This window comes from Podarcis erhardii (assembly GCF_964252035.2).
Source record: "Podarcis erhardii genome assembly, chromosome: 4".
NCBI lineage: Eukaryota > Metazoa > Chordata > Lepidosauria > Squamata > Lacertidae > Podarcis > Podarcis erhardii.
This window is the reverse complement of record NC_138508.1, coordinates 33,929,824-33,954,117: the sequence shown is the minus strand read 5'-3', so window position 1 is coordinate 33,954,117 and position 24,294 is coordinate 33,929,824. Positions and strand designations below refer to the sequence as shown.

Genomic DNA, 24,294 nt, shown 5'->3' with positions numbered 1-24,294 from the left:
CAGCTCCTGGACCCTCCCCAAGAACAGGCGCCTCGCGATGACGAAAGCCCGCTTTGATTGGTGAGCCGGGCGCGAAGGACCGCGGCGGAAGCGAGTGGCCGGCGCGTGGAGTTAAGCTGAGGTACCGAGTGGGAGCTCGCGCGCGATAGTGAAGCGTTTGTGGCCCAGCGGGTGCAGCTCCTCTGGTTTCGTTTAAATTGGGATAAGGGCGGCGGGTACCGTCCTGGACTGCAAGTCGCTTCATTTCATTGCGTGGTGGGCGTTAAATGTGTGGGGCTCTTCCACCTCGTGGGGGATTAAACGGGCGCCTCGGGGAGAAGAAAGCTGGGCTCAGCCGAAGGGCTGGTTTCCTACACGCAAGGAGACCTCCTTTTTATTTGGAGGAGCGTCCTCCCCTGCTGCCTGAAGCAGGCGAGTCTGGGATTCTGCCCGTGTTGATGTTGCATTTTTGAATCCTCTGCTATTATTACTACGTGGACACCTAACAAGTACCATCCATTTACGTGGCATGTTTCCCACTGTATACATTAATATATGTATACATTAATATATGAACCACACGGAACGTGGCAGCAGCTGCTTCCTGGACTTGGAGGTGAAGAAAAGGCAGTTTTTCAAGTAATCAGTGCGACCACCGACATCTTATGTGTTCCCTTCACTTAAAGCACTACAGCAAGCAGTGAACTTCTGACTATCCTGTGTGTGTTGAGGGCTTTTTTGAAGAAAAGGTTGTGGGGAAGACAGAGGTGCATAAAATAATGTTTGATGTAGATAAAGTGGACAGAAAGATGTACCTCCCCTTTCATAATAGCTAAAACTTTAGGTCATCAAAAGAAGATAAATGCTGCTATAACGGAAAGAAAAGCTTGTAATGTTCCCCCATCTCTGTGCTAAAATGTCCACAGGCAACTTTGAACTAGGGCTGTAGTATGAGGGAAATGGTTGGACTCCTTCCTGTGCCCTGACCCTAATCCATCTCTCTCTCTTTTTCCCTCCCACCCTCACATCTGCTTCTAGAAGCAGAAAATTACATTGAGAGATTAGCCATGACTCTCCGACATCGGCCCTAGGAGGTAGTTCAGGGGTATCCAAATTTTTGGACTAAAACTCCCATCATCCCTAGCCATTGGCCATGTTGTCTGAGTATGATGGGAATTGTAGCTCCCCAAAACGGAGGGCACCACATTGGCTACCACTGAACTAGTTCACTTAGAAATATGAATAACTTGTGCTTTGAAATGCTAATGTAATATTCAAAGTGGGAACTCACAGATCTTACTTTAGGGGTATTTGTGCTCCATAGTTTGTTTCAGTTTATTATTTGTGACCTTTCAGATAATGTTGGACTGCAGCTCCCATCATTGACAAAGACTGGTTGGGACTGATGGGAGCTGACGTTCAACAACGTTTTGTGGGCCTTTTACATCAACCTTAGCACAGTCCACTACCAAAATAATACATCTTAACCCCTTAGTCAACTGGAGAGCCAGTGTGGTGTAGTGGTTAAGAGCGGTAGTCTTGTAATCTGGGGAACCGGGTTCGCGTCTCTGCTCCTCCACATGCAGCTGCTGGGTGACTTTGGGCCAGTCACACTTCTTTGAAGTCTCTCAGCCCCACTCACCTCACAGAGTGTTTGTTGTGGGGGAGGAAGGGAAAGGAGAATGTTAGCCGCTTTGAGACTCCTTAAAGGGAGTGAAAGGCGGCATATCAAATCCAAACTCTTCTTCTTCTTCATCTTCGCACTTAGTAAATGATGAAGTAGGTTCTTGCTTGAAAAATGAATCTCACAACAAACATTCTAAGATGCAATTCTGTGTTCTTGCACACTTCTCATTTATTTGTTTCTGTTACTCAGAAGGATTTCCTAGTGATAATATCTTTGTCTTTATGCCTAGTAGTTTAATATGACTACTGTTTTTACAAAGGAGGAAATAGATGTTCAAATGGTTTCCAAATGGATATTGTGAAAATTAGATAATTAGGGAAATAAAAAGATGCTTTATACCTACTCAGACCACTGATCTATCTAGTTCAAGATTGTCACTACAGTGACTGGCAGCAGCCCTCTAGGGTTTCCCCCCCCCAAGTCCTATCAGGAGATGTTGGGGTTGAACCTGGGACTTTTTGCATGCAAAGCATGTTCTTTATTATTGAACTATCCCTGCACATAGTTGCAAGTATTGCATGATAAATATGCCTGTGTGAATTTGCTACTCTTTTTCAGTTGTGTTAATGAAGATGAAATTTTGCCTCTCCAAAGTAGTTGGTGGCTGTCGTCTTGGCACGCTGACAAATCTTGGCAGGAAAGGGATTCAATGTATGGAGATTCCAGGTTGTCTCCTTTACACCAAAATGGGATCAGCACCACACCTGACACATGACAATCTACAGTTGGTGCAAGATATTCCTGTAGTTATACAACTTCCACTTCCAGCGTTGTGAGTGCATTTTTCTTCTGGTAAAATTTGGGTCTATGTCATTTAGGCCTTTATGTGTAAAACAGCACCTTAAATTGTGCTCATCCAGCTGTATGAGGGCCAAGGCAGACTATCCATCACTAGATCATGTTTCTTTTGTAGTGTATCTTTGATTGCATAATGTTGTTGTTTTTTGTCCTTGCAGATGTGATAGAATCGGATTCCAACAGGGCAATATTGTACATATCTAAGCTGTAGTAAACATTGAACTCTATAGACGAGTGTGTCTTTAGGATTGCAACCTCAGACATGAATGACACAATGACTTTTAAGTCTTTGGGCAATATTGCATGACCAGTTATTGGTCACTTAAAAGCTGATTATGTATTACCTCTAACCACCTGACAGCAGGAAGCTTATTCGCTGTGACCCTGTATGAGTCAACTTGCTGAATAGCTAATCAACTGCTGATCCACTTTCTGGCCTTGACTGTGGCTTGAGACTGCCCTTTTATTTGCAACTAAGGCATCTCTCCAGTCAATCACTGAGTGGAATTTTCTCCCTTCCTCCCAGTCAGGCCGCTACTTTGGTTAAATGAAATGAGAAAGAATGTCCACTGACTTGACCGGTCAAATCCTACCATTTTTCAATCTCGTTTCTATATATAAAGAGAAAACCTCATTTCCAGAGCTACCTCTGTTTTAAGACAATGTGATGTAACAGTTAAACAGTCAGTCACCTGTTGGTGTTTTGTGGATATCTTGTATAGACAGTTTATATGCAGTTAACATTTTATATTCAGTAGTGTGAGTTCCCTTATATACTCATTTAAAGCAAAACTTTACTTCAGTCATAGAATTCTAAAAATGATTTATTCACAGGACTGAAAAGGGTTTCCCAGTGGTCTAATTTGTTTCTTTGTTTGGTTGCAGGGTAGAACTTCATGAGGTCTTGGCGGAATATAAAGAAGGAACTGGAAAGTTCATAGGTAATAGTATTACCATAATACAGTGGGACGCTGGAAGATGGAATGTAATATGCAGTACAGTATTGGAAATTGTATTTGAAGTTGGATGGAATGTATTTGATTTAGGCAAGGATCACCAACACAGCATGTACAAATGGCAGTGTGCCATCAGTACCTCCTATGGCACCCATGAAAGGTTTTAGTAAATATCCCCTCATAAATCCACAATTCACAAAGACTGATGTGCCTGCTCAGTTCCTGTTTGCACTGGCTCAACCTTTCCTGCATTGGGCATGCCGTGTTAAACATGCCCACATTTCATTGGACACCCACCCACCAGTTCTGAATAAAGGAGATGTGCAAAGATCTCTCTATGAGCAAACCATGGTGATGGTTGATGTAGGTGCCTTTTTCCCATTGGTGGGACAGCTGTTGGAGAGGGCATGCTTTTACCATTTCGTGGCCCTAGCTCGTTTTTTGCACTTTTCGATAATGGCAGATATGTTGTGCCCGACTCCCACAACAGCCATTTTGTGACTGGCATGCATGGCACTTTGTCAAAATTACAGATGTGCCCACTAATCCAGAAAGTTTGGCAACCCCTGGATTAAGGCATAATAGTCCTGTAAGCCACTGACAAGCAGAGACTAGATTGCACTGTGCCTTTATATTCCACGATATTGATGCTCGCAAGTTATAGCTATATGTTTGTATAAGGAGCTTATTGCAGGCAGAATCAGTGTTGCACATGAGTGCAAACCCAGTTTGCTATTGTTTGTTTATGTGTTCACACATTGGTCAACTGATTTTCTATATGTTGGCCACTGCAACTGGTCAACCTGCCAGGAAGTGAGGACACTATGAAATAGATTTTAAAGCACTATATGCACCAAAAGGTTTCTCGGAATCATAAGTCAGATTGAATTAATAATATCAGTTTAGCAGTCATGGAATATGAAAACATTGTGTATCTGGGGAGTTTTGAATGCGCTGCCATCATATCTTTAGTCAACTACAAGGATAAAACCCCTGACTTTCTTTTTGTAGAACGTCTAAGACTTTTTAAATGGTTTTTAAAGTTGTCTAATAATACCTTATGCACCATGTTGATCACTGATCTGCCTTTAGCATATATTTAATTTGATAGAAAGCCCAGGAGTGTTTTGTAAGGCATTAAAGTTAGGTAGCAAAGCCTGACAGAATTGCAGTTAAGCTGGGAATCTTAATTGCCCTACACTTCAAGAAGGATCTTTAGCCAGAAGGACCTCTCTCAGAAAGTTCTGGCAAACTCTGCTCATTGTTATATTAAAAATGTTTGAAAGCAATCAGCGGTGCACTTAGGTATCTTTAGATTCTGGGCTTACTGAGCTTATCCCCTTCCCCCCTTTAGATAGCAACATGCATAGCTTTATTTATATCAAAATGTTGTAGGCCAGCCCCACTGTGTTTGGGGGCCTTCATACTTGTTCTTTTGAGTGGGGATCTGGACTGCTGCACCAAAGCCCTGCCCTCACATCACCGCTGAAAGCAATAAATGAGCTACACTTTGAGGCTGTACTTTAGCTTTCACTCTCTTCTTGTTGCAGCAGTTCACTCTTTTATTTTTATGTTTGTTATCCTTTAAAGCTCTGTTCTGGGCTGGGGGTGGTTTTATCGCCAAGGAGGCTCAAGGGTCAGGTCCCCTGAGGATATCTGCGTAGAAGATGAGCAAGTCAGCTGTCATTTTGTCAGCACAGTATTAACTGCAAGGAGCATTAATCAAATCAAAATCCAGAGCCTACATGCCACTATGAAGTTGAGCTTTTGTAGCTGCCACTTCCCCTCCCGTTCTCTCCTGGAAGGTGAACAGAGCTGGTCAGGAGAATATTATAGTATCTGGGGAAATGAATTGTCTGTTGTTTTTCTATTCAGAAATGATAAGTTATATACACTCACATTTGCTTATAAGCAATGTACAGTATTCAAAAGTTATCAGTGCAGATTTCATAGTTTGTATATTAAAAGGTAATTATTTTTTTTTAACCATACATAGGCATGCCAGATTCAGTGCTATACTGTTCCCTCCATGACCCAGTAATCTGCTCCCCACCTGGTTACAACAACTGCAAGGTATGGTAGACACAAGAACTTTCTGACATTTCAGTACTTAAATGAGCATAACAAGAGCTTGCTGGATCAAGCCAGTGGCCCATTTAGTTCAGCATCTCACAGTGGCAAACCAGATACTTATGGGAAACCCCAAAGCTGGACATGAGCACAACAACGTTCTATGATTCTCAGCAATTGGTATTCAGAGACATAGTGCATTAGACAGTGGAGGCAGAACATAGCCATTGTGGCTTCCCAAATGAGCCAAATGCAGTGAAGCTCTTGGGCTGCCGGCTCCAATCTTTCCTTCTAGCATTTTCATGCTGCAATCCAATATGCACTTCACTTGGGAGTAAATCTCACTGAATTTAGTGGGACTTACTTCTGAGTAAACATGCTTACAATTGAACTGTTTGGGAGTAGTGACAGCTGTAGAATATTTGCAGGTTGGGGGAGGCAGTTTCAGAATTTTTATTTTGCTTTATTTTTGGCAAGGAATTATGGTAGCAGGAAGATAATTATTGGTAGGAAACTATGACCGAAAGAGGTGTGCAAGCCTGACCTATAGAATCCTTTGCATCCAGTACCAGCACATTTTCACATCTGTTGCCACAACGAGGACTAGAAACCTCATTTAGAAACAAACAGCTAAATAAGTCTGAATGTGAGATTTTCAGGAACACAGTTTCTTGTCTGTGGAATCAAATTATATATACAACCGTTCAATAAGCATAAGACTGTGTTCCTTTTTAAATTTTCTACTTTGATAATATAATAACACAACTCCTTTCTTGATTTTCAAACCAAATTAAGCCTGGTGTTCAACATCCATATTGTTCTTTCTACCCTTTTTATAGGACCTAGAACAGAAGTATGGTATATTATTTGTTTGTTTGTTTGTTTGTACCCCGCCCATCTGGCTGGGTTTCCCCAGCCACTCTGGGCGGCTTCCACAGAGACCAAAAATACACTAAAATGTCACACATTAAAAACTTCCCTGAACAGGGCTGCCTTAAGATGTCTTCTGAATGTCAGGTAGTTGTTTATCGCTTTGACATCTGATGGGAGGGCATTCCACAGAACGGGCACCACTACCGAGAAGGCCCTCTGCCTGGTTCCCTGTAGCTTTGCTTCTTGCAATGATGGAACCGCCAGAAGACCCTTGGCGCTGGACCTCAACGTCCGGGCAGAACGATGTGGGTGGAGACGCTCCTTCAGGTATACTTGGCCGAGGCCGTTAAGGGCTTTAAAGGTCAACACCAACACTTTGAATTGTGCTCGTTCTATATATAATGTACAAATCTACTCCCCGTGCCTATATAGTGCATTCTGATTTTGGAAGGATGTCATGAATACAGAAACATAACTTTCTTTTTCCCTGTATGGAAAAGTTTGTAATTGCTGGAGTAATTGCCCAAGAGAGCAGATGCTTGTTGATCTGTTCAACAGATGTCTCAAAGCCTAAATTAATTGAGTGTCTCTCTTAATTTTGAAATTAAGAATCAGCAAATGGATCTAAAGCAGTAAACTCTTGCTCAGTACAACTGCTAGTCTGCATTCACTGCATTTAATTATCTTCAGATGACTTTGGTTTGCAATATGTCCTGAGTGATGGCAGCTTTAATAACTCAACCTTTTGGGTCTACGTGATACCAGGGAGGCCCAGTGATTGAATAATCATCCATAATAACACCAACACTGGGTCAGAATACAAGGTTATATGCTGCTGCTGCAATACAGCATATTATTATCAAATAGCACTATCAGTTTGCATGGCGCTCTATAGAATACAAGTCCTTGCCCCAAAGAGCTTGCAATTTATGTTGTAATTCAACACAGGGAAGGTGTGGAGTTAGGGGTCAACAGGAAAGCAGTGTGTTATTGAGCCAGTTAATCAAATTTAGGCTCAGTTACAGAAGGGCATGGAAACTGGGAGATGTGCTGAAGGGTTTTTTTTTGTTTGTTTTTTTAAAGATGGGTTTTGAGGAGAGATTTGAGGGAAGTAAGGGAGGTGGCATCACACAGGTGTTCTAGGTGGTAGTTCCAAGTATATGGAGTAGCAAGGGACAAAGGACGAGTCCTTTGAGGGAGAATAAGACCTTCTGTTGCTAGAGCTAGAGGAATAAAGATCACAGACAGTCAAGTCATCAAGATGGGAGAAAGTGGAAATTTAGAAGATGTTCAGTGTAAGTGTATATAGGCTTGCAGCCTTAGTCACTCAAACAAACTGGAAGATAGTTTGGGTTATCTTTTCAAATAACTAAATCTCTTTACTGTGGGGAAGAGTCCATATTTCAAAATGTTGGGTGAATAATTCCTCCTCTGTGCACATTTGACACCTCCTACATTTTGGCATTACATCTTATCACATCTTTCTAATGTTAACTTAATTAGTTTTATAATTCTCTTGGTGAGTTTAGAGCAGATCTCAGAGGCTGATCACGCAAGTATATAGACATAACTTATGGCAGCTGGATGTGCACTACCTCCATGTGGAGGGGTGCAAGAAAAGGAAATTCTATTATGATGGGACAGTTGTGCCCATGGAATGCACCTTCTGTTCATAGAGTGAGAACTTAAGGTCCAGACCACTATGTTAATGTGAGCTGAAAAAACTGCCTTTGGTGTGTTGTTACTGACAGTTCTTTCCATGTGGAAGTTATTACTTGATACAGGCATCACATGCTCATCCTTCAGATGATAAATCTGCTGATCATAGTTTAGAAGTTGGAATGACACTTTACAGAGAATCATAGCTGTCAACTTGCAGATTTGAAAATAAGGGACCAGCAGCCTCGAAAATAAGGGATCAGCAGCCAAAATAAGGGATTTTGCTTACCCGGCTCCTCACAATGCGCCCCTGAGGGGGGGAAAGGAGAGACGGAGACATAGCAGCTCGTGCGCACGCTCTCACTCACGGCAGAGGACCCCAAGCCGCTGCTTCCCTCCCGAGCCAGGCGAGCATGAAACCCGGGAAAATTAAGGGACATCATCAATAAGGGACAGCAGCGGGACACGGTGCTGGGATAAGGGAGTTTCCCGCCAAATGCAGTGGTGCCTCGCAAGACGAAAATAATTCGTTCCACGAGTCTCTTTGTCTAGCGGTTTTTTCGTCTTGCGAAGCACGGCTATTAGCGGATTAGCAGCTTAGCAGCTTAGAAAAAGGGGGGGAAAAGGGAAAGAACTCGCAAGAACTCGCAAGACGTTTTCGTCTTGCAAAGCAAGCCCATAGGGAAATTCGTCTTGCGAAGCACCTCAAAAACAGAAAACTCTTTCGTCTAGCGAGTTTTTCGTCTTGCGAGGCATTCGTCTTGCGGGGCACCACTGTAAGGGACGGTTGACAGCTATGCAGAGAATGTGAAGCTACCACCAAAAACAGCAGCTCTTGGCTTAGTTCTGCTCCATTCTCTTTGTAAGCGTCTAGGTTCAGCTGTTCATTTGTTGTGCTGTCATTAAAATGCACATTTCTCTACTTGTGCTTCACATCATTGGCTGTTGCTGGCAGGAACGAGTAATGAACATATTGAAGTCAGGGTATGGGGCAGTTTGAACTAAGCATAAAGGAAATAGAAACTTGACTTTGAAGTACTTCCATTCTTAACAGCAATCAATGTTCTTTATAAAGTGCAGTTTTGCCTTGAGTTTCCAAGTGCATGAGAAGATGGTTCCATTAGCAAGATCTTTGTCACTCACTGATTATCTCCTAATCTCCCTGTTTAAACTCTCTCTGTTTGCTTGTCTCTGACAGTCAGTTTCTATATGGGGAAGTGGAGGGCGCATAGAAATGACACCATCAAATTTCATGGCCCTCCAACGCGTTATTCAGCCAGACTGGTTCCAGTGTCTATCAGATGGAGACACGGTTGGAGAAGGAATATCTAAGAAGAGGGCCAAGAAGTCTGTGGATCGATCCCTGTCCTTTTTGGATGAGTGCCTCCAGTTGCAAGATAAATCTCCAGTAAGAGCTAAATCTTTTTGAACCATTTCAAGTCTCCCACAACATGGGAGGTTTGGAGCATACGGTATATTGGCAAAATAGCTAGAGTAGTTCTGAAGTTTGATATTTATCGACAGAATAGTCAAAAAGCTTCTCCCCTGCTCTAGTGAATACATTGAGGCACTAGTGTGTAGAACTGCTTCCCAAAAATGATATTTGCACTGCCATTTAGGCCTTTACTTAATTGGGAGCGGGGGAATGAGCTTTTCTCTTATGTTGGAAAAAACAAGTGTGAAAAGTTCTTTTATTATTCTGATAGTTCTTCATAAGGTAGTGGTAGCCAGGAGCTCCATGGTTCCTTGGCAGTAGGAAACCAATCTGCCACAGCCAGTATTGACTTTTTCTTAAAAAGTACCAATCTAGGGTGGAGAATCAGCCTTAAAATATTGGGAACAGAGTCTCAGGCTATTACATTATGTGTACTTAACTCTCATTTAAGTACCATGAAGTTAACTGATGTCAAGATAAGGGGGGAAGGACAAGGACAGTGATATGGTAATTATTTTTTTCTGTGTCCCAGTTCATTCATTTAACCCTTATACTCCACACTGGCTTTTTTCTTTCTTTTTGGTATCTGCCCCAAATAAGACTGGTGCAACAGGGTCGTCAGTTGTGTAATCCTAACCATGTCCATTCAGAACGGACTCCTGTTGAATTTAGTGGGGCTTCCTCCAGGCAAGTAGGGGTTAGGATTGCAGGCTTAACTTACCTTCTCCAGCCAAAGGGTGTATTTTTCTTACATTTATAACTTCCTTCCAAACTAGGAATTGCAACAGAGCTTGATAATTGGAGTTGTTGAAGGTGGAGATGTGTTGGAAGAGAGGCTCCGATCTGCTAAAGAGACTGCCAAGAGACCGGTAGCTGGCTTCTTGCTGGATGGCTTTCAAGGAAATTCCATGGCCTGGAAGACCAAACTGGAACTCTTGTCCGTGGTTACAGCAGAGTTACCGGAAGATAAACCCAGGTCAGACCACAGTGTAAATTTGATCAAAAGCCGTATAATGCAGATACTTGGAAAGTTCCTGGCTGATTATATCTCCAGACCACAACTGTTTTTATTTGCTGTTGAAAATGAATTTTTCATAAATTATGGGAAGGGTGGGGCATTTCAGGCCATGAATCTAATCAGGCCTTCCAGGCCTCCCTACCTGCCCTGAACCTTATGATGTACATGTTATCTTTTGTTTATGTACCACTTTTTGGGTGGATCTCACAAAACGGTTTATGTAAGATTATTGCAACAACCATGAATATTGATTTTAAAGAGTGGAAATTGAAACCTTTGATATCAGGTGTGAGGCAGATAAAGTCACAGCTGAGCCAAAAGGGGATTTGCAGGCAGATAGAAATTAGCATATTTCAGAGAGAGGAATTCTGAGTGCTGGAGGGGAATTGGCGATTGACATATATTTAGGCTACAATTCATCATGATTCAAGAGACATTGTGTCCCTTTTCAGTGTCTCATGGCAGGAAGTTTGGGCACCTCTCCCCACTGCTAATGAACAATTTCTGTCTTTTTTTCTGGTGGTCTTGTTTCAAGCTTTCAAAATAAGCAAGTGGAGGAGTGTTGCTTTGTGTTTGCCTGTGGTTTGGAGATCAGCATTTCATTGCAATTGGGAATTGCAATAGCAGAGTACTACCGACTTTGTTATCTCCGCTGGCTGTGGAAGAAAATCACCCCAAGAGCTTATCAGGATCATTAAAAATGCAAAAACTATCCCTTGGCAGTATATTCTTTTAATAAACTTCTTTCTTCCATTGGGAGATAACTGTTTTCAGCACTGGAAAACAGGCAGAGCTTTCAAATGAGATTTAAAAAAAAGTCTGTAAATTACTGGCAAAATACTGCAAGAGAGGTGACAGATTTTGTGGCTGTGTTCTGCATTTTTCTGCTCCTTAAGGGCTGTGTTTGAGTAGTATTGAAGGAAGAACTGGACCTTAAAAGAGTAGAAAAACAATGTGGAAGGCACAAAATGGCAGGGGAATCAGCAGAGGTGTGATGTCACTCCTAATCAGGGCAAAGAGAGCAACTGTCACCTCTTCTTACCCAAGCCCTACATTCCTTCCATGCCTACCTGCCAGCTGCGTCAACTTTCTCTGCAAAAAGTTGCCCTCCCCTCTCACTATTGCATTCAGCCTGGAATGGAGATGGCTGGAGTGATAGAGGAAGAAAATCTGCCTGTCAAACTTTGACAGACATCAAGTTGTTTTTAAATTGGGAGTAACCTTGATTGCTGTTAGAAAGATTGTTGTTAAGGAACTTCAAATGTTAATTGCTTGTATAATAGCTATGTTAAATACATAGCATTTTCCTTTCCAGGGAGCATAAAAATAAACTCAGCTCATGCTGTAAGTTTTCTATGGCCTGGTCAAAAAAGTCATTACTAAAGTGACAATTATGGTACTGTGCATTTTTCTAGTCATCTGCTAAATTTATTGACCTAGATTGACTTGTTCAATTGTCAGCACAGCCATTATTCCTGAGGGAGAGAAAAACTGCTGTTTCTACACCTCCCCAGTTTTTGACAAAGCTGCCAGCTGAATTTGTGGAGTCTAGCATTGCTATTACTAATAATAGCATATTAAGCATGGGTGACTCCATCTGCATTTTTGAGCCCCAAGGGGATATTATAGCTCTGGCTAATGGCAAAATGCTTTTAGGAAAAAATTACTTTTGGTGAAGAAGGCTCATGTGATCTGGATGGCTTGAAGGAGAATGTGTGCAAAATGTCAGAAATGCAATTCATATTTTCTTGGGATGGGGGCATATTATTTAACCAGAGAAGTCCCAAAAGGAAAGTAAGTGTATTTTACTTGCGCCCTCGACTCCAAGAAGTACTATTGGCTCCCATTTCCCAACAGTTTGGGACTGCCTACTACAGAGGGCCCTAAGGATTCAACCCTGCAGTCAGTGCTAAAACTAACTGGGTTAAGGTTACACACAACTAAAGCGACTTTAACTTAATGGTTTTTGGTTTAGATCAGTGAATGTGTGTTTTGTGTTTGCTGACCAGTTTACACAAACAAAAACTCACAATGATGTTTTGTAAACCAGGGATGCGAAATTTGTGGCCCTCCAGATATTGTTGAACTACAGCTCCCATTATTCCTGACTGTTGCCTATCCTGGCTTGAGCTGGTGGAAGTGGGAGTCCAACCACATCTGGAGAGACACACATCCCCCATCCCTGCTCTAAATCATGAGGCAACTGTAGCAAAAGCAATCAATCAATGTGAAATTAAACCAGGTAAAGGTAAAGGGACCCCTGACTAAGCCGCTTCTCGCGAACCAGAGCAGCGCATGGAAACGGCGTTTACCTTCCCGCCAGAGCAGTACCTATTTATCTACTTGCACTTTGACGTGCTTTCGAACTGCTAGGTGGGCAGGAGCTGGGACCAAGCAACAGGAGCTCACCCCGTCGCGGGGATTCGAACCACCGACCTGCTGATCAGCAAGCCCTAGGCTCTGTGGTTTAACCCACAACATCACCTGCGTCCCCTTAAATCAGCATGTGTGGGAAATTGCAGCATTTTCACTATCCAGGAGAGATCAGCTAAATAGAGAAACAAATAATAGTATCTCCTCTGATGTAACATGATTTTCAGGTCGCTAGAGCTGCCAGCAAGCTCTTTATTATATTTCCTCTATAACTGAGTAGAAGGTAACCCACTCATATGAACAAACTTAATGTGAATCCAATATTTATAGGTATTTAGAACTCTTAAATAGTTTTTACTTTTTCTCCCAATTGGATTTAATGCTGAAAAGGAAGGAGAACAGAATTTAGATTCTCACTTATCAAATTTTGACTATTTGTATTACTATTTGAAACAATACTGGTTTTGCCTTCATTTCACCTGAAGATAAAAGTTCCAGTGGAGAAATTCCCTGTTCCATTATATTATAGAGAACATCCTTCAGCCATGTATTTCTGTATAAATCTTGACAGATCTCAGAGTGCTTACTGACTTCCTGAAAGCCAAAGCAGACTTTATTACTTCTGGAAAACAGCAGTGCCCAAACCATACATGTTATAGATTTCAGTCCTATTTTCAGGCATATTCCTGTATTAACCACACCTGGGGACATGGGTATCACTCTGAAAAAGAATGAGCAAGCTCTTTTACTCCTCTGCTGGTGCACTGTATCCCTCTGATTGCCTCATATAAGATCCGGTTTTTTAATTGGAACACCTACAGTGCTATATGCACTGAATGAAAAGCTCTGTGAAAAAGAATCTTCACAGATTTCACAGATCAGTCAAACTGCTATGTGCTAATTGAAGTTTACACTTTGCGACTGTTTTCCCCATCTCCACCTGAAAGGGAGAACCAACTGTATCCTGAGCTAAGACAAAGCATACTAGCCCGCAGCTCAAATATTAGCATGTGAACTCAAATGATTAGGATAAAAATTGCAAAGCATTTTGGACTATGAAAGGTGCTGCAGAATGATAAACAGTAGTCGTGATAATTCTTATCAATCCAAGTGTGTCTAGGGAAAGTGACTTAGTAAACTTTAAATGCTGGTCTTGAATTAAATGAACGACTGCTCAAAGAAAAAGTACCTTTGAATTGTTGGGGTGCAAGTTAATTTGAAATGCGCTTTTAATATATTGAACGTGTTGCAAACAGAAGATAATATATGTTGTACCTTGCCCCCTTCTAAAAAAATGTGTGGATTAAAAATATCAATAAATCTATTTAGCATATTCAGCCAGTCTGTTAGCTGCTCTGTTCAGGATGTTGCTGCCAACCTATAAAGGCCTAAACAGTATACCTGAAGGTCCAGCATACCTGAAGGAGCATCTCCCCCCCCCCCATCGTTCTGCCCGGACACAGGTCCAGCGCCGAGGGCCTTCTGGTGGTTCCCTCACCGCGAGAAGCGAAGTTACAGGGAACCAGGTAGAGGGCCTTCTTGGTAATGGCACCTGCCTTGTGGAACACCCTGCCACCAGATGTCAAAGGAAAAAACAACTACCAGACTTTTAGAAGACATCTGAAGGCAGCCCTGTTTAGGGAAGCTTTTAATATCTGAAGGACTATTGTATTTTAATATTTTGTTGGAAGCAGCACCGAGTGGCTGGGGAAACCCAGCCAGATGGGTGGGGTATAAATAATAATAATAATAATAATAATAATAATAATAATAATAATAATAGTTTGGGTTTTGCATAGCTTAAAAAGGTCTGTCCATGTTTCTTCTTTCTGCTGTGATGATTTTGCAAAGCCAAAGCCTCCACACAGACTTATTAGCTATCAAGCCAGGTTCAAGGTTTTGCTGCTGACATTTAGAGCCCATTGAAACAACTTGGGACCAGGATACCAGGCAGACTACTTCCCCTGATACAGACTAAGCCAATCTTTACGATATGCAGAAACCCTGCTGGTCCTTCAGTAACCAGCAGATAATCACTTGGTGGCATTGGGGAAGCAGGACTTCTTGGTGACGGCACCCACACTCCAGAATACTCTTATTTACCTGGATTCTGACTTTTAATTTTTAATTGTTTGCTTTGTACACTGCTGAGTTTTATTTGTGATATACAGTTGCATTTTGGTCTTATATCCTTTTTATGTAGCCTAGGAAATTTTATTGAATGCTTATCTTTTAGTTTTAATGTAGAACACTGAGAGACTTCTACATTTATGTTTTATAAATAAATAAAATTCATCATTAAGATATGTCAGGGAGGTAAAGCTCTTGGGCCTCTCTACATCTGTTATTGAATTCAAGGCAATGGCTTTTTGAGGGTGGCTCCAGGGATTTTGGAAGAAGCTCTTTAATGAAATTCACTGAACTAACCCTACAGGCATTTGGAAGCGATATGCCTGTTCATGCAAGGTGCTGAAAGTGCCATTGTACTCTTCTGCTTTTTGGGCTTCCTATAAGCATCTAGTTGTCCACTATGTTAACAGGATGCTGGGCCAGATGGCCCTTTGGCTTGATCCAGCAGGGCTCCTCTTATGTTCTGACAGCCTTTTTTGAAAGTGTTTTATTCAATACCCCAAAAGCTGGTTATTTGAAATTGACTGTATTTATTATAAATATTGTTTATTGTAAATGAATTTTGTTCTTTTAAAGGGAACCCTCTTGGAATTTTAAGGTAAAATTGGGGGGGGGGAGTGTGTGTGTGTGTGTGTGTAATTAATAGATTACAATAAACTAAACAACCTTTGCCGCTATGTCTTCTGCAGACTGATTCATGGAATTGGCAGGCCAGATGAGGTGCTGGACTGCATTGAGAGAGGCGTAGATGTTTTTGAGAGTTCTTTCCCTTACCAAGTGACAGAGCGGGGCAGTGCTTTGTCCTTCAGCTATAATTATAAACCAGATCCTGAAACAGCAGGTATTTGTCTTAATGGACTTCTTTTGTGTGAATTCTGGAATAGTTGCATTACTTTTTTAGTTCTTAGAAACAGATACACACAGTACTGCACTATTAATCACCTCCTTATTATCTGTACCTCATTTGACATCAGAAAAACAATAAACTGGTTATAACAAAAGAAATGCTATTTTCAGATGAAGTTTGATGTTGTAGTTGAGACCACTATTTTTTATTAGGTATAGTGTTCCTTATAGTCTATATATGTTACTGAGGCTTAGGATAGTTAGTGTTTTGCAGTGGAAAATTACAGTAATTCTTCTCTTCAGTCTCATCCAACTAGTAATGAAGAAATCAAACCATGACTTTAAGGAGCTCTTTTTCGGCTTCACCTTGCTTATTATTTATTTATTTATTTATTTATACCCCGCCCATCTGGCTGAGTTTCCCCAGCCACTCTGGACGGCTCCCAATCGAGTGTTAAAAACAATATAGCATTAAATATTAAAAACTTCCCTAAACAGGGCTACCTTCAGGTGTCTTTTAAAAATAGGATGATGATGATAATAATAAAATTTATTATTTATACCCCACCCATCTGGCTAGGTTTCCCAGACAGTAAATAGCCCTGGTTAACTCTGCATTCCAGTAGGCCACCAGGGAATCAGCTGAAAGGCCATCAACATGGGATAAAACATCCTGTACCACTCTCTGGAAGCCATGGATCCATTAAGTGGCTGGAGTGGACCATCCGAATTGGTCCCACCTCCCTGCAGAGGGGAAGGGTCACAGAGAAGTCCAGTTGCACCAGGAAGTGATCTGACCCTGGCACTTCTTTTGTTTCGCTTTTACTTAGTGTCAGATCACCAACATCCATAGAGGTAAACACCAGGTCTAAGGCATGTCCGTGGTTATGAGTTGGGCCAAACTTATTCAGGGACAGCCCCATGGAGGCCATGCTTTCCACAAAGTCCCGAGCAGCCTCTAGTAAGTTTGTGTTGGCATGGGTCTTAAAATCCCCCAGGACAACCAAAGTAGGTGTCTCCAGGAGCACATCCACCACAACCTGAAGCAGCTCAGGCAGGGAATCCTTGGTGCAACGGGGAGCTCAGTACACCAAAAGGAATCCTGTACTGCCCTCCCTAAAAGGTTGCATATGTTATTAAACTTGCTTGTATGTTGTGTTGTTTTGTTTCCATCAAAACAGAAGTTCCTTAGATTATGAAGGACGTTTAGGGACTGTACTTTTTCTTAATCAAAAGATTTCAAACAGGGCTGTCATTCACAGACAGGGCAAGTGTGAAAATGTAGGCCCAAAAAGGAGCAGCAGATGGCTTTCTTAATGGGTTCAGGGTTGAGGGTTTGTTTCATGCTTTGGCAACTTTGAGCAGACAAGTATATCTTTTATCACATTTTCCAGAAACCTTACTTACAAAATGACAAGTCATACAGAATTAAAGGTGCAAAGGGGAAACACTCTGCTCCTTTTTCTCATTGAATAAGAAGCTTTAGAGTCTCTCTGTGCTTCCTGGTAACTTGTCTGGAAATAGAAGATAGTCTTTTATTTATAAAAGAAATAAACCCACAACAATACCTGGTTTCCATTCAGAATTTCCAAAGGATGAATAGGCTTCACATGCATCATAGACCCATTTCTCCACCCCAGTGATTTTATGAACATTTCAGTGTGCTGAGAACTTACAGATGGTATCCTTATGAGTCTCTCTTTACTACTGTGACAGTCTAAACATTCTGATTGAAATTCTTTCAAGAAGCTGTCAGGCTGTCAGGTCAGATGTGGAGTGTGGATCAGATGCAGGTCACTTGTGAACTCCATCCAAATAAAAACAAGCTATTGAATTTGGTGACCTCACAGTGTGCAAAATGCAGTTCAGGCAGGATTGAATTTTATGGTTATTTAAGAATGGGAAAGGGAAGGCAGCTGAGCAACAGCAATGAAAATGCAGCAATTTGAGCTTCAAGTCCCCATCAGATTAGTTGGCTCCCTTCTACCTCTAAAGTCTTGTCACTTTTTTTTTACTGCCTCTACTATATCATGATTATCTTTTAAACATTTTAAATGCCCATGTGGGTTTTAATGAGAGAGTCTTCTTGAAGTGTTTGAGACAGGATTTTTTAAGTATTTATTTAACCTTATTAATGAAATACTTTGTGCTTCATTGCAGTCTTAAAAGAGAAAGGGCAAAAAGATACAAAGAGAAAAGAAGATGAAAAAACAGACAATGAAACAATCCACAGAGCTCAAGAAATTGCTTCATTTGAAATAAATTTAAAAGAAAAAAGGTATGTTGTTTTAAGGGTTTAGTTTGAAATGTCAGCTTCATTTGAAATAAATTTAAAAGAAAAAAGGTATGTTGTTTTAAGGGTTTAGTTTGAAATGTCAGCTTCTGCAATAGACTACTTGTCTTGTTGCTTAAGGGAGAAGTTCTGCATTTACCTGGAAATAAACCCTACTGAACATGGTGGGACTCGTTCTAAGTAAATATGCTCTTGTTGGCAAAGTTCTGAGTCCATTTAAGTTTACGCAATAAGTAACTCAAGTATTCCACTGTTCGGAGGTTTTGCTATTGGGAATGAGAAACAGCAGACTGAAATCACTCAAGTGTCAAACGTACATGCTAGTATTACTGTATCTCAACCAATAAATGGACAATTATAACAATTAATCAATAACCACCCCACAATGTCCAAACGCCAAACTAATCCTGGTTACAGGGAACCAGGCAGAGGGCCTTCTTGGTAGTGGCACCCGCCCTGTGAAACGCCCTCCCACCAGATGTGAAAGAGAACAACTACTACCAGACTTTTAGAAGACATCTGAAGGCAGCCCTGTTTAGGGAAGCTTTTATTGTTTGATGCATTACTGTATTTTAATATTTTGTGGGAAGCCCAGCCAGATGGGAGGGGTATAAATAATAAATTATTATTATTATTACTACTCAGTTTCCTGGGTAGATGAGTCAGCAATATCAGATGAGATCATTATCATTATTATCATTTGTTATGCACTTAATAAAAACATATCAAAGCAACTTCACAAGATAAAATACAAACAGATAAAATTAATTAAAAGCTAAGAAATTAACAAAAAGTACGTAATAAAAAATTCCTAAAATGCTCATCCACGAACACAGCAAAAAGGACAAGTTCTACCCCACCCTGCTAAAATATCAGCACCACAGTACAGGCTAGCTTAGCTGCCAGTGCTGCTCTTAGGGTAGCAGTTTCTGATACCTGATATCTTTCAACTTGTCAGAGTTTGCTTTACTTTCTAACCGCTTCCTTCTATTCTTTCCTTTTCCTTCTTTGCCAGGTATTCAGCTTTTCATCACTCTCTTGTGCTCCTTGTCGATTATTTCCCCTATCCCCTTCATGCCCTTGTACCAATCATATTTCCTTAACTGACTCTCACTCCCTTTTCTCACCATTCTTTGGCCCTCAAGTCTGCTCATATTCAAAGAGCTTAGGAACAGGCATTACAGGAGCCATGATTGGCACATGATGTTACAGGTGGCCAATGGTTAGAAAACATCCAGAATACCACAGATGTATACATTCTAAAACCAATGATTGTATAGCAAACTTACGTCCCCTTGAGTTGGAAAAAATGTTGAAAAAATACATCTCTTTTAGCAGATATGTTACTAAATGCTTTTGATGCTTTCCACATCTGTATGCACATCCTGGCTCTATTTAGTGCAGGGAAAATTAATTTCTTGTCAACATTTTAAAAATTAAATAGAAATTATGATTGCCTTCATTTTTCATGCTGTGCTTGGGACAGGCTAGAGGGATTAACTTATATTTTGTGAAAACTATCAAACCGTAAAGGAACTTGAACACTCTTGGCTGTCCACCCACACCAGAAATTATTGGGCTTCTAAGTTTTTGTTGACAGCAAAGCTCCAGGGTGCCTCTTGCCAAGGTGGCACTTCTGTAGCTCTCTGCCTTATTATTGTGGTGTATGGGTCTCCTGCTGTGTCCTGTAATGGAATGCAGAGAGCAGATAGATAACAGCATTATCTTGATGAAGAAAAGGATGAGTCTGCCATTCACCTTGAAAGTTCATCCTGCCATAGTAATTGAAACCATAGCCATTACGTTTCAGGTTAGGGTGGGGCAAGGCAGTATTCATTGTCAGGCTCCATAGCATTCCAGCTGAGAATCCCTACACCCACCCTGACAACTCATCTGCTAGCTGGTATTAGAAATATACTTTGACACCCAGGTGATAACTCCATCTTTAGTTTCCATAGAATATACTGGTGCTTTTTCGATTGTTAGCCCCTTGGGACAAGAATCTGCCCTCTTATTCTTTGCAGTGCACTCTGCGTATAGAATACTTTTTGCTTTGCAATCAGACAGCGTCTCACAATGAGTGATTAGTGGCTGCCTCATTGTGCCCAATGTGTAGGGTTTTTTTTAATTGTGGGAGGCTTGCTTTATTTTTATTTTTATTTAGCGTTAATATCTGCTCATTTTCTTACTTAGGTACCAGGATGACTTTGGCCCTTTAGTGAATGGATGCTTGTGCTACTGCTGCCAGAATCATAGTCGTGCCTACGTTCATCACCTTCTTGAGACCAAAGAGTTGCTAGCTGGTGTGCTGCTTATGATGCATAACTTTCAGCACTATTTCGGTTTCTTCTGTTCTGTGCGAGATGCTCTGAAAGAAGACCAGCTGGATCGATTGAGAGAGATTGTCAGCATGCAAGCACCTTGAGGCTAGAAATACATAAATAGTACACGGAGAAAAGAACCCATGAAGCAACAAGCTCCATATTTTGGCTACCATTAATCTCATGTCATCTGAAGCCCAAGCCTTCTGGAATCTTTTCCCCATTAGCCAATCAGTTATAGCAAGGACAGCCTGATGTTGTTGGACTACAACTTCCAGCATCCCTACCATTGACCATGCTGATGGGAGCTGGCATCCCAACAACATCCTCAGGACACTACCTTGACTACCTCTGGGTTAAAGGAACAAGAAAACAAAGGAGATCACATTTCTAGAGATACCCATTCATTATGTTTATCATCATGACTTGTGTCTGTAATCCTCAGGAATCCTAAGAGCACTAGAGCTGAAGAAAAGAATATAAACTGTCACATGAATCATGTTTAAAATGTCAGCTTGCATTGTGGGCTCTGACTTCATCCTCATAACCAGTTAATATCAGCCCATTTGGGCTTTTATTTAAAATGCCTATGGGAAGAAGATGAAACATAGAAAAAATGACTCTTTGCACCTCTTTGACCTCTGGCTTGCTGGGCACACAGGTAATGTTTTGCAAGTGGGACCAATCCCCACAAGTATTTCATAGACTTACACAGTGCAGAACCCTTACCCTGCACTATGGCTTGTCTGTTTCACTCCACGGTTTTGATAAAAAGTCCCCAGAACAACAGCTGTTCTATCTTCATGGTTTTTAATACGCTTTTAACAATTTTCCTCTTGCAGATTCCATTCTCCCTCCCTGATTTGTGGCTGGCAAGGGGCATGCCTTGATTAATGTAGCTGCACAATGTGTGGTAGTGCTTTGAGGATAACAGAGGACATGGGTGCCAACACATGTTGGGCTTCTGTATCTTCTTGAGTTCAATTGTGCTTTTTTATTGAGTGGAGTATTTAAACGTATTATTATTATTATTATTATTATTATTATTATTCATGAGAAACATCAGTAAGACACTTGTACATATTTTTGTATTACTTCTGGGTAAGGCTGTTGCATAGAAGAGCATAGGCATTGAAACACATGGGGTCTTATCTGGAGATCTTTGCCTATGGTCCTGCTACTATGCATGAAAGATCAGGGTGTGTTCCCTCAGCAGTGTAATCAGCTTTGCAAAAACTAAGTGCTTGTGTGAAAGAATGGGAGGACTGAATCTAGACCCTCACCCCCCTCTCTGCCAGAGCTTACAGTGGTGACCATTTTCTAAGGCAGGTGATTGGAATCTGATCCATCACATATTGTTAGATCTCCAAGAAAGGATACTGCCATGCTGACCAGAGAAGAATGGCAGATCAAGTTGATGGATTATGCTGAAATGACTAAAATGATCAGAAGAATCAGAAATCAGGAAGACCAGCATTTTAATAAAGAATGGGGAAAATTTATAACTTAAAGACAATTGTAAATACCTAAAATTGTTAGTAGGATTGGAATATCACTTGTAGTTTAATGGTGAATTTTGGATGCAATGGAGAGAGAAAATATTTGAATCATTATAAAAGATGCAGGACAAAATGATTAACAGTAGGACCCACAAAGGAGAGGAGGGAATTCCAAGAGATTACGCAGAATCTTGTTTTTATGTATGTTGGATATCTCACTGTAAAATTTTAATCTGAAAACCCAAATAAATTCCTATTAAACAAAAAAACACTGCCATGTTGAATTGGAAAGTGGGGGAGGTGCTAAACTTCTGTCTTTTGCTAACTGCAACTATCAAAATCTTTTAATAATAAACAAATCTTTTTTTTATTTTTGTCATTATCGATTCAGCCTCTTCTTTCAGTGGGTTGTTTATCTGAATCAGGATGTTTTGAATGTGGATCGGTGTGCTTTGATTTAATTGGCTCTTGAATATTCCATCCCCAAATTCTTAAAGGTACACGGTTTACCATGGTCTTGTGTTTCACAGGCTGCTTTTCCTTTTTCGTCAACTCTCCTAAAGCAGGTATGGATAAAGCTTGCTACACTTCTTTCTTCCTTCTCCCAGAATGGAGTGATGTTTGTGGAGACACATGAAAGCGCTTCATACATTTAGGAAGGAAATGCATGGCTGGTTTGCTTAAAGCAGATGTGCAAAAGGTGGCTTTTACAGGACTTCAGCTCAGACTTGTCCTTTCTCAGTTTAAAAAGGTAATTCAGACTTTTCATGGTGGGACGCTTGACATACTTATTTTTTCTTACTGCTTGTTAACCAAGATCTCAGTGGTATTTACAGGGTTGCCAAGCAATCAGATTAGGATGGCATGGAGGCTATTACCTAGTGCCTGCTGGAGGAGGAATCATGGCTCCATGCTTAGAACACACACTTGGCATATGAAATATCCCAAGTAACAGTTTCTCATATTTCTGGTTAAAAGGATCTCCAGAAGCAGGACTGGGAAAAGCCCCTCTTCCTGAAACCTTGGAGGGTGGACCAAACCAGGCAAAATGGACTAAGGGTATAATATGGCATCATACATTCATTGTATACATTCAAGGCCACTTGAAAAAAATTCATAAAAATGTCAGGCTTACACTACCACTAAGCATGGCTTTAGAAACTGTATGCTAAACATCACTTCTGTCATGCAACTTCATGAATCATTTCTAATTAATAAAATTAGCATCTTTGTGGGGGCACTTAGAAGCTTTTCTTAAGAGATGAGCCATTCTTACTTTGTTATTAAACAAGCAGGTATGTTTCAGATTACTATCAATAATAAGATTGTACTCTTAATTGCAATTTTAAATTCTCTCAAATTTTTAAATGAAGCTTTTGTATAAAATTTCCTAATGATGCTACGTTCTTAGCATTGGTATATGTGTGAGAAGGGCTATGTCCCTGACCTGTCTGACTTGAGAAGACAGTAACCAGACTTCAGACATGTTCTTTGGGTAAATTCACAACTGTGGCACAAGCATTCCCAGCCTTTCCCGTAGACTATCTCTATATCTTTTAATTAACAGGTGGTGTTAATGCTTCACCTGCTGACTTCTGCTGTTACTAGCTAAAAGTTGCTAGAATGTACACTGATAATTGCTGACTTATTGGGTGCTTGTGACTGTTTCTTTCTATGCTTTGAATTTCATAAAGCCTTATGCTTGGAACAGATATCCTAGGGCAGGTAATGCTTAAACAAACTTTCCCTAGCTATTTTGTAGTGTTCCCATTATATGTTCATTACCTGATTCTGACAGTGGGCACAATATTATTTATTTATTTATCACTGCAGGGTCCCAGGGCACATTAAAGCGCAACATGAAAACAGGCTTAAAGCGAATTGCAAGGCCGCAAACCAGAATGAATTGGGGAAATCAGCTTTCTCTAATGCTCCCAAATTACTAGACCTCATTATTTTGATTCAGCTTCCTTTGGCTCAGTGGCATTGAACTCTTGACTAAGACACAAAGTTATCTGAGTAAGCCTGCCAGACAGGGACTGTGATTTCTATATTCTGTGTGTTGTCTAGACTAATTAAATTTCAGATAGCAATGGATATCTAACACAACTCTTCTAGATTGCCTTTAATAATTGAGGCCTTTATTATGAGCTGACTGTGAAGGGAGAGTTCTTGAGTTTTGATATTGCTGTTGTATTACATTATTTTTAATTATTTTAGTGAGCCTACATTTCAAAATGTTTTTAAATGGCTGTTTCTATTGCTGTTGTTGGTTCTTAGTTTTATGGCTGTTATTACATTGCATTTGATCCAATGAGTTGCCTTGGGTGGGCTGTGTTCCATAAGACAGCTTATAA

General features: G+C 40.8%; 1 protein-coding gene across 3 annotated transcripts; it reads left to right on the top strand.

Annotated features, from left to right (window-relative positions):
- The first annotated feature begins 36 nt into the window (after positions 1-36).
- Positions 37-22,307, top strand: QTRT2 (queuine tRNA-ribosyltransferase accessory subunit 2). Of its 3 annotated transcripts, none has more exons than XM_081859745.1 (9): positions 37-121; positions 2,225-2,438; positions 3,350-3,405; positions 5,417-5,493; positions 9,221-9,430; positions 10,234-10,433; positions 15,668-15,819; positions 17,985-18,102; positions 20,311-22,307. In XM_081859745.1, exons 2-9 carry the CDS (start codon positions 2,233-2,235, stop codon positions 20,540-20,542), a joined length of 1,251 nt encoding a protein of 416 aa, XP_081715871.1. In that variant the 5' UTR covers positions 37-121; positions 2,225-2,232; the 3' UTR covers positions 20,543-22,307. The 3 variants fall into 3 exon arrangements, with proteins under 3 accessions (XP_081715871.1, XP_081715872.1, XP_081715870.1); XM_081859746.1 differs by having other exon boundaries at positions 66-121; positions 2,261-2,438; XM_081859744.1 differs by lacking the exon at positions 37-121 and adding an exon at positions 142-411.
- Positions 22,308-24,294: the final 1,987 nt, after the last annotated feature.

Bases quoted from the DNA above. Each gene is read 5' to 3' on its own strand.
- QTRT2 (XM_081859744.1), top strand. From the start codon at position 267: ATGTGTGGGGCTCTTCCACCTCGTGGGGGATTAAACGGGCGCCTCGGG. The intron at 412-2,224 runs GCGAGTCTGGGA...ACTCTTTTTCAG, and splicing joins TCCCCTGCTGCCTGAAGCAG to TTGTGTTAATGAAGATGAAA. The intron at 9,431-10,233 runs GTAAGAGCTAAA...CTTCCAAACTAG, and splicing joins AGTTGCAAGATAAATCTCCA to GAATTGCAACAGAGCTTGAT.